The 11,025-nt window shown below is 40.4% G+C and overlaps 1 protein-coding gene across 3 annotated transcripts in view; it reads left to right on the forward strand.

Moving 5' to 3' along the window:
• KCNJ15 (potassium inwardly rectifying channel subfamily J member 15) overlaps positions 1–8,455 on the forward strand; it is a 42,817-nt gene extending 34,362 nt beyond the window's left edge. For 2 of the 3 annotated variants that reach the window (XM_032200409.1, XM_032200419.1), the window contains exon 2: positions 6,422–8,455. In XM_032200409.1, the coding sequence (XP_032056300.1) occupies positions 6,438–7,565 (1,128 nt within the window). In that variant the 5' untranslated portion in view covers positions 6,422–6,437 and the 3' untranslated portion in view covers positions 7,566–8,455. Of the gene's footprint in view, positions 1–6,008; positions 6,048–6,421 lie in introns of those variants that run through there. The other variant, XM_032200401.1, reaches the window with a different exon arrangement.
• Positions 8,456–11,025: the final 2,570 nt, after the last annotated feature.

The following is an 11,025-nucleotide window of genomic DNA, read 5'->3' on the forward strand; positions in this document are numbered from 1 at the left end:
TACTGCTGAGTGGGATAAGACATCACTCCCATCCTCTCTTTAGTTCATCTTCTCCACTGTGGTGTTGCTGAGATGCTTACCTGTGTCAGTGGCCTAATGTGAGGAGTAACTAATGTTTTTACAGTTGATCAAAGAGGTCAATGATGTAGCACGGAATTAGTGAGTATGAGTGTGATAAATATAATGCAATAATAATGCTCCTGTCAGCCTTTCAGGTAGTTCTGGCACCCAGCTCCTCAGAAATGGAAAGGACAGGCTCCCAGAGTCTGTTTAGACTTGTCCATGTAGAAAGAGCCAGGTAAGATTTGCACAGTAATAACAGGGAAAGGGTTAGTGGGTAGGAAAAGCATCACACTGGAGGCAGGTTTTGAATGCTAAACTGTGCTAATGAAGTGTTTGAAAAAGGAAAGTTTGAAGTGGAAGTATACAGCAAGGGAGACATTCTAAAGTATTGAATATTTCACTACTGAAGAAAAGACATTCTTAAAAATGAAAGAGCAGAACAGGTTTCTGGTATCTCTCTTTTCCAACAGCAGTGTATTAACCGTATAACCAAAGAGAAAAACAAAATAAATAAGAGTTTCAGAAATGGATCAGTTTACTTACTTCTTTCTGAAAGAAGACTTTGGTGCACATGAAGGTTTCCAGAAAGAAGGCTGTGCACAGCCAAGTCCCCTGTTTATCTGCAGAACCCATGGCAGAGGCTGGAGAGCAGATTTTAGAAAGGACTGACAGACAGCTCACTAGCAGTGTGCTAGCTGTTCAGAAGCTAGCGGTATGTGCTTTTTCTCCACTTAGCGGCCTGATCCAGAGACCTGTGAAATCACTGGGAGTTTCTCTATTAACCTCAATAAGCTTTGAGTCATCTCTTGCCTTCTCACTGCCTACTTGGTTGTTTTCCTATTTGCTTGCATCAGTGTAGTTTCCAAGGCTCATCTGCGTAAATCAATAGTTACTGCAAAGCCTTACATCCTGCCCTTGGAAGGAACAAGATTCCTGTACAAATCTCTCTCAGAAACAATGTACCATGATTCTTCTCCAGCTTTAGTTCATCTTTCATGGCCAGATGTCAGGCAGGCAGCCTAGGAGAGACAAAGATGGATTTGGGTTTTCACTTTCTTAAATACCGGTCTGTCAATGGCTGCCCTGGCCGTGCTGTGAGCGGTGAAAAGCATGCTGCTAACTCCCACACAACACCACTCACCCTGACCTCCAGTACAATCAGGTCTGCAGCCCTCTGGCCCCCGGCCAGACTCTGCTGTGCCACCACTGTCACCTGCTCCTGAGTGTCACCATCCACAGGGCTGCCCTACACTGATGGGTGGCTGTGAGGAGAGGTGGGGAGCTAAATATACAGTCTGAGGAGCTGATTTGGACTTGAGGGTGTATTTACAGTTCTCAGGGCTTGGTCCTCTCTTGAAAGAATATGAAATTGTGTTAATTTGTTTTTAAAAGGCAGCATAGTTCACAGTGTGACCAAATCCTGACCTAACACCACTAACTCTCTACTACACAAATAAATGTTGGTTAGTCTAAGAGCTGAAGGACTCTTTGTTGAAGGATCCAGGCTAGCAGTGTCCAGCTGTATGACTGCATGCAGCAACTGGTAGTGGAGATGAAGATTCCTTTTGCACCCATTGCTTCTGTCCCTGTCCTTTTGTCCTCTAATTTTATATCCCATAAATCAGACACAGAGCAGGATTCTGATGGCTTGTAAGCACACAGCACAGCCTGGTGCCTCCAAGAGCCTGGATAGCCCAAAGGAAGGTGTTCATGCTAGGCAGAGCACTGAGAATTCAGGAAGGACTTTTATGACCTACTGAACCACATCAAACTTAAGAAAGATCTAAAGACTGTAAGACTGTATAGTTCTTTTCAATGTTTTCTTTCCTGACCATTTTTTTGTTTGTTTGATTTTTTATTATATATATATATATTATTTTATTTTATTCCACGCCTGTTAATGGCTTATGCTGGTTGAAAAAACAGTTCAAGTTTTGCCCCTGTGTCAAAGTGGTAGTGAAGTGTATAGGGGTGTGAAGGGGTTGTTCAAGTGGAAAAGCATATCTGATTTGAAAACAAGAAAACATCTGAGGCCATTTGAACAAGTCATGCTCTCATACACTTTTAATCAATTACGTCTGCCAGAAGAGATCTTGCACAAGCAAATCTGGCTTCATGCAACAGGAACATTTTTGTGTGTATGCAAACTGGCTTCAAATTCTTGATAATGTGGTCTCTGGAAGCAGTGTTAATGTACTTGTTATATCCCTGGCTGCTGGAATTACCTTAAGATCAAGGTATTCAGGGTTGTTGGTTTGGTATGTAGCTCTAAATTTTATTGATTTTGTCTGTGCTAAACTCCTTTACCAGCATGTGCTCCAATGGGGAGTCTCCTTTGACTGTTCCAAAGGGCTCGTGAAGAAAGGAGGTAATTCATAGGATATTAGAGTGCTAGACAAACCTGAGACTACTTTATTTTCTTCCCTCTTGAAGTATCTGTTTCCTTTGCTGTACTTTAGTTCACTTTTATTTGCAGTTACAGTTTGTGTTTTTTGTTTGTTTGTTTTTTGTTGTTGTTTGTTTTTTATTTTAAGTAATAAAGAATACTTCAGCGGTAGAAAATCAATTAAATATCAGACAAAAGATGTTCTCTTGATGTAAAAATATGTACTACTATTATTTTTCAGGCTTGTTTGTTTGTATTAACTTACCACAGTAGATATGTTTTCTGTTTTAGAGGGAAAGATAGGGAGGAAATAAAATAAAATAAAATAAAATAAAATAAAATAAAATAAAATAAAATAAAATAAAATAAAATAAAATAAAATAAAATAAAATAAAATAAAATAAAATAAAATCTTTCTGCTGGGGATTGTTGGGTAATAGAATATCTGAGGTGCCTATGGAAGGTATGGGGTCGTAAATAGTTATGCAGGTGTTATAATATATGTTTTATACATACAAACACCCATGAAAAGTTTATTCTGGTATACTGCACTGGTCAATTCACTCAAGAAGCAGTGGGGAAGTGGAGGGCAGGGGATAAATCTCCTTGGAAGCCTGGTTTTATTCCAATGGTGGTTGCATCAGAATTTCTTCCCCCAGGTAACTCCTGCTGGCTGCAGTGGTAAGGGCAGGGAGCAGGGGCAGTGCTGCTGTGAGGCAGTGTGACAGATCTTCTTTTCCCGTATCAGCGTGGCAAAGAAGGGAAGTATTTCTGCAGGGAAAGGAAACCAACATGAATTTCCCAGGGGAGGAAAAGAGCACTAGAAGAATTTAGGATCACACAGGAAAAAGTGATGTAAGAGAAAAAATGGGAAGTAAAAACAACAAAAAATACCCTACAACCAAAAAAAGCACCAGAAATTGGCTGGGATCCATTTCAGGAAATCACTGCAAAGCCAAGTAGCTTTGTCACATACAGAAATACAGTTCGGGGAGGATATGGAAGATGACAGAGAAGCTCTTATACAGCCATACTCTAACAGCTCTGTCATGATGTCCCTACATATGGAGACTAATTTTACAAATGGAGACACTAGAGATGCACCGTGAGAAATGTATTTGGTTATGAGCTGAAACAGTCTGGTACATGCCAGACATTGCCTTGGGCTGCAGCAAAGCCACACTTCTTGGGTTAAGCATGTCCTGGTAAATTCTGCAGCTGTCCTTTTGTTGAGGTAGACCAGGGAAGATGTTGTGCCTTGCAATTACCTTTCTACCTCCCGTCTTGTGGAAGGAACTGTTTTACTACAGCACTTTGGTACATCTGTGATGTTAGGTACCCTTCACCAGATCTGGAAATGTGGCAGTGTGCAATGTCAGGTTTTTCCCTAGTCAGGGCTCCCAGACAAGGAGCAACTCATTTCAGGGAAAAGAAGAGGAAGAGGCAAGAAATCTTACCAGGCCATCATATGAATTGAAACTATAGGTCTTACTGGTGCTGCAGATAAATGGTACAGTGTATCTGCACCAAGTCTGGTACACCAAGGAAGTTTCAGTGCCACAACACAAGTGAGGCAGACCTGATCTGCTCAGCATGCCCAATGCACCTTTCATATGCAAGCCCATATTTCCCTGCACCTTACATATGCACCTTACATATGCAAGCCCAGGACGTGATAGAGCCATGGCAAGTGCCAAGTGCCCATGTGCCCTTTGTCTTTAGCTACCCTTGACCCTAGCCAGGGATCTCTTCTTTCTGCAAAGACCATGAGCACTATTCCTGAGACATCAGCTCAAGCCCACCAGCTGGAGTACTGAGGAGGGATGGTGTAGCTTTGGCTGCCTCCATCCTAGTAGCCACCAGAGAAGGAGGAGCTGGCAGCCTTGGGGAGTATGCTCCCAAGAGCAGGTGTTCAGGTAGGCTGAGAAGGGATATGTATTCCCAGCACTATATTGGAGAGGCCAGCCATCCCCTGCCCTAGCAATCTGTGGCATAGAAATTTAGACTGAGAATGTAATGTTTAGGTCTGGAGCTAATGGCTAAGGCAAAGTGTTCTTGGGAGGAAGAGGCAAACTTATTTTAAGACAGATTTTTACATATGTTTGATATCTACGGCTTACCCAGGGTAAGGTTCAGTGTGGGGAATGAGGCCTCTTCACAAAACAGCATGTGTTTTCCTAAAAAGCTTCCCATCAGAGGTTACATGTATTTACCGCACACTGACAGTACTGCCTGATTTTGATTTTGCCTAAAGAGCAGTTGCTTGTATGCTCCTTCCCACCCTTACCCCCCCCCTCCCCTCCCACCCCCCACCATTTCCTCCCGTTGTTCTTTTTCAGATCACTTGAAGGTTTTTTCCTGTTTATTATCCGGACATGCTGTGCACTGTGTGTTGATTTGACTGTCATATAAGGAATCTCCTACTGGGATCATTGATATCATTGATACATTCCTTTCTTATAGATACAGATATATATATACATGGCAATGGCACTTAGAAGAGAAAAGTTGGTGGTTAAACCAAAATTGGAATGAGCTACAGGTGTTAATGGGGGTTAAGTTTTATTACCCTTTCCCAGAAAACCTGCAACACTGTGATGGGTATAGTCATAAACAAAAATTCTCTTTAATTAACATAGCAGGAAAGGTACTTCAGTGAGCAATCACACTGATGTCCTGGGCTGGCACATGTGTGTACCACGAATATATCTTGTATTTCCTGCAAATTTCTTTTAAGTAGTTTTAAGGAAGATGTTCTTTTTTTATTTTTTTTTAATTTTTTATTTTTTTATTTTTTTGGTGGTTCACAAAAACGAATCACTTACTTAAGGAGCTTTTTGAGGAAAACAATGGAACAAAACAATGCTTTTTGTATGACCTGCCAAAGCACAAAGGATGCATGGGATGTTTTTTTTCTTTGTTGCTTTTTTTTTCAGCAGGAAGTTTTGTTGTTGGAAACGAGTATAACATGCACTGTCCTTGCTCTATGTAACCACTGTCTAGTCCTGCAAGCCGGGTCTTGTTACTTGCCTCATCAAGCTGGCACAGGCACCGTACTGCTTCACTCTGTGGGCTTTGTTCCGTCCTGAGTGTCCACACACTTACTCTCCATCCGGACCAATGAACAGTAAACAAACTTCAGAAGTCAGGTGGTCCAATGATTGCTGGGTTCGCACAGGTCAGGGCCCACAGCTAAGAATGCTGACTTTGTGAATCGCCTCCTTTTTTTTCCTTAGACTGCTTAAAGTCAGAGTGCTATACAGTACAAACAGCTTCGAAGCGTTTTTAGGTGTAAATATTCCTTTCCGAAACTCAACTTTGATGTGTTCAGGTCTGCTTTGTTTCCCTGTAGATCAGTTGTAGATTCGCAACAAAGAGCCAGATCCGATTGAGTAAATCACTTGTGGAAGTTAATTGTTCACAGTGAAAGCTGGTCTGGCTCATTTTGCCTCTGTCACAGGAAGAGACAGAAGTGGTGTACTGGATCTGCGTTCTAAACCAAGCACTGACGCGACTTTAATTTTGATCAGATGTCTCTCTTCAGGGCACTAAAGAAAACCTTTGCAGTAGTCAAAAAGAGCCTCTTCTCTAGAGAAACGTAAGAAAAAAATAATGTATTTTACAGAAATAAAGTACTAATATAAAATTTCAGCTTGGTCAAATTTCTTTTGCAGGCTATCATAAAAGAAACCTACTTCTCCATATTTGGCAGTCACCAGAATCAAGGAATGTTTTGTTTTCTTTTGTTTTCTGGGGAAAAAAAAAAAATATATATATATATATATATATCAAATTATTTTTAATGTCAGATATTGTACGATGGTAGCTTTATATTTCAGCTGTTTTTATTCACTACTGCTGTGTTTATATTATGTTTGTACCTTCTATCCATCAACATTTTTAAATGCTTTTCAGAAACAGTTATGTGTTTTGATTTCTTTAAGTAACAGTCTTCTGTTCTTCTCTCCTTAGGACTGAAGCAGTGAGAATGGAAGCCACACAGATTAATATGTCCCGTGTCCCACTGGTTAACGGAGGCATCGACACCGCACTCAAAGCACACAAACCCCGTGTGATGTCCAAAAGCGGTCACAGCAATGTGCGGATAGACAAAGTTGATGGCATTTACCTACTCTACCTTCAAGATTTGTGGACTACAGTTATAGACATGAAGTGGAGGTACAAACTCACCTTATTTGCTGCTACTTTTGTTATGACCTGGTTCCTTTTTGGAGTTATCTACTATGCCATTGCATTCCTTCATGGCGATTTAGAAATAAACAAGTTCACCCCGAAGAGGGAGCCATGTGTCAAGAATGTAGACTCTCTTACGGGGGCATTCCTCTTCTCTCTGGAGTCACAGACGACCATTGGCTATGGATTTCGTTTCATTACAGAGGAGTGTCCGCATGCCATTTTCTTGCTTGTGGCCCAACTGGTCATCACCACCTTGATTGAAATCTTCATTACAGGTACCTTTCTGGCCAAAATTGCAAGACCTAAAAAAAGGGCAGAGACTATTAAGTTCAGCCACTGTGCTGTCATTACTAAACACAACGGAGAACTTTGCTTGGTGATCAGAGTAGCAAATATGAGGAAGAGCCTTCTGATACAGTGTCAGCTGTCTGGGAAGCTTCTTCAGACATATGAAACCAAAGAAGGGGAGAGAATCCTGTTGAATCAAGCCAGTGTCAAGTTCAATGTTGACTCCTCTTCAGAAAGTCCATTTCTCATTCTGCCTTTAACTTTCTACCATATTTTGGATGAAAGCAGCCCTTTAAGAGATCTCACACCTCAAAATCTCAAGGAGAAGGACTTTGAGCTTGTGGTGCTCCTGAATGCCACAGTGGAGTCCACCAGTGCCGTCTGTCAAAGTAGAACTTCCTACATCCCGGAGGAGATCCACTGGGGTTATGAATTCGTGCCTGTGGTTTCCCTCTCTCCAAATGGAAAGTATGTTGCAGATTTCAGTCAGTTTGAGAAGATTAGGAGAAGCACAGATTCTTCTTTTTATAGTATGGACTCTGAAAAACAAAAATTAGAGGAGAAATACAGGCAGGAGGATCAAAGAGAGAGGGAACTGAGAACAATGTTGTTACAGCAGAGTAATGTTTAATTGAGTGGACAAACTATCCTGATTAATCCTTTCTGCAAACTGAGAAAACATTCTTTCTGTGCTGTATGTCTGTTATAAAGCCAGCAATGAAGTCCTTTTCAGAAAATAGCTTTGGTGTAGAGTAAACCTATCCCTTTGTTTGGATGAGTTGTTAATCAAGTATTTTGTAATTAGGTGGGATTTCTTTGTTCATGATCTTGACTTAGCGAAGTTGGATTTGTATTAAGTCTCTGCTTTATACCACCACTAAAAGCAGACACATCACTTTCTGTTTGGAAAGTGAAACTGGATGCACTGTGCTGATTCCTACAAATATTTATTTGACTTGGTTTTACTGTGAATGCATTCACAGAGATGGCACACCGTACGGCTAAAAGAAAATATGCTCTGTTAAAATATGTATATTTAAAATATGTATATTCTTGTACCAGTTATTACCTTTGTGGAAATTTCTGGCATGGAAAATAAGTTGATTGGAGAGACAAACTGTTAACTGTGGGAAAAGCCTGCAGGGAAGTGATAAACTCCTTCTGAAATCTTAAAGGAAGGTGACAGAGTAGTTGTGCTGGGTGGTGGGGAAGGGAGCTCTCCCTCTGTTTCTGCTACACACAACCTGTTTTTTGATCGCTCACTTTTTAAAACCTTGTTAATGGCTGATTTATGTATAATAGCAAAAAAAGGGGAGATGAGGGCGAGCTAAACAAAATCATAACAGTAATCAACTAAGGTTAAAGCTGACTTTGAGACACCTGTTTTTTATTCAATGTAAATAGTTTATAACAGCAGCATAACAATACATTTCTACAGATTGCTTGCTTTGCTATAGACCATATTTAATTTGGTTAAAAGAAAGCTGTATAATGTCTGTAGACAATATTTACTTTTTTCTGGCAACCATAAAGGACAAGCATTCCTTTCATCCATTTCATTTTTGGTCTATTAAAACCATTCCATTAATAAAGGAATTTAATTTGAACAGCTCCTGATCTCTTTGTGGCACAGGGAGAGGGTGTGGTACTTTGGAGATGTTGAAAGAGCTGAATGCTTGGCATATGCAGCTACATTCAGCACACAAACAAGGAACTCAGCACATCACTACAGTGGTCAGATAAAGGGGAGCAAACCAGGTAGCAGCGGTGTCCATATAACATACCAGTTATGTGTAGGTCAGCTTCTTAATGAGAATTAGATATTTTTTTTTCTGATTTGTACCACTTTGTCAACCTCATGAGTTCTAGAGGATTTACTTCTCTAAAGCTCTGGCAAATAAAAGCTGTATTAAGTATGATTTTGGGGTCTGAGGTCCATGTCTTGGCCTGAGAGCCACCAAGGCCTGCAGTGATGAAAGAACTTGTTATCATCATACTTACTGTTATTGGGCCTAGCTTTGCAGCCCTGTACGGCTTGGTGGAATCTGCAATACAGTATGCTAAACTATAAGTGAATTTAGTTTGATTCTGAAAGAAGCACTCGGCAAGTTGAGCGCAGACCTACCCATGACACCAAAAGTGAATGCCAAGGAGGGAATGTAGACTGTGGGAATACTGGGGGTGTGGGGAGGTGGTGGGAAGAGGTGAGGCTGAATAAGAGGCTTAAAACTCTCCTGTACCTAAATGGTTAGCTGTCTTTTTGTGAGAAGTCAAAGATCCAGGTACTTGCCTGAAAAGAGAGACTTAACCCATAGTGAAAAAGGTTCCCTACCTACCATGATTCAAGCAAGTTTTCTCAAATCATTGTAATCGCAGGGCCTGCCTAGCATTTTTGGAATTTCCAGGTGATACTGTGCAGTGCTGTCATACGAGTTTTCATTTGCAACGATCTATAGAGGATGATAACATTTCAATTATTAATTGTTCATTTTCAATTTTCTTTCATTTTGTCTGATTGCTTGTTTTTTTGGCAGGAACTGTGATTATTCAGTGAAGTTTTGTACTCACTCTGTAGACCTCAGGTTCATGTCCTACAACTCAAATAACACTGCTCTGGGATGTTCTGAGGTGAAAGTGTGCAGGCATCTTCACTCTTCTTCTGCCAAATCTTAGACTCCATAGTTCAACAATCAAATATCTACTCTAATTCTTTCTTATCTGGGTAAGATCATATCACAGTTACACAGTCACTTCTAAAGTCATTCTCCAAACAGTGACTTTAGAACAGATTTCACCAACAACAAGAGAGCTGGACCCTCTCCAGGAGTACGTGATGAACTGAACTGATCCCCTCCCTCCCATTCTATCCCCACCCATGGAAACAGACCTGGCAATTTGTGTCTTCCAGGAGAGCATTCCATCCATTTCAATAACTTTTTTTTTTTTTTTTTTTTTTTTCGTAATTGCACTTTCTTGGTTGTATCTTAAAAAAAACAAAACAAAACAAAACACTAATGTCTTGAAACCTGCAGTGGACACATTTGTCAAGTCCCAAGGAGCCTGCATATTTCTGGATTGTCATATCTAGGAAGTCCTGTGGCTATCCAGTTGCAACAATGCAGTTGTGTGGGAACTTCTGGGGCAGCCAATTAGAAGACCAGGCTGCTCCAGGCTTAAACAGATACAAAGCAGTAATTTTTTAGGATTTGAACTTGTTGACCTAAGGAAGCAGGTAGGGACTTATGTCCCTGTGTACACCAATCACAGACTACAGTTGTTGGGATCACTAGTCTGATCCAGTCATTAAGTTATACTGAAGGAAATAGTCATCATGAGCAAAAGTGTTGGAAAGAAGTATTACATCACAGAAGTGATTCTCTCTGAACTTCCAGTCCTACTAAACTGTAATTAAAAAAAAGGAAAGGAAAGGAAAGGAAAGGAAAGGAAAGGAAAGGAAAGGAAAGGAAAGGAAAGGAAAGGAAAGGAAAGGAAAGGAAAGGAAAGGAAAGGAAAGGAAAGGAAAGGAAAGGAAAGGAAAGGAAAGGAAAGGAAAGGAAAGGAAAGGAAAGGAAAGGAAAGAGAAAAGAAGAAGAAAAAAAGAAAAGAAAAGAAAAGAAAAGAAAAGAAAAGAAAAGAAAAGAAAAGAAAAGAAAAGAAAAGAAAAGAAAAGAAAAGAAAAGAAAAGAAAAGAAAAGAAAAGAAAAGAAAAGAAAAGAAAAGAAAAGAAAAGAAAAGAAAAGAAACTTTTGATAACGTGAATCCAACCTTCATCAGGTAGTGAGAGACTGCAATAGTATCACATATATAATATGTGATATACACTGTCATTCACTGCAGCTTCAGAACACTGTCTTACTCTGCAATGAGCTGCACTTCTCCTTCCTGCTTTCATGTAAGCTTAATTTCCATTTGTAGTGGGTTTACGTGGCAAGGTTTTGGTAGCAGGGAGCCATAGGGGTGGTTTCTGTGAGAAAGATCTAGAAGCTGCCCCATGTTTGGGAAGGGCCCCATTGTTTTCCAGATCCGAGCCAATAAGCGATGTTGTTTTGCGCCTCTGTGAGAGCATATTTAAGACAGGGAAAAAACGCTGC

This window comes from Aythya fuligula, chromosome 1 (genome assembly GCF_009819795.1).
Source record: "Aythya fuligula isolate bAytFul2 chromosome 1, bAytFul2.pri, whole genome shotgun sequence".
NCBI classification, from domain to species: domain Eukaryota; kingdom Metazoa; phylum Chordata; class Aves; order Anseriformes; family Anatidae; genus Aythya; species Aythya fuligula.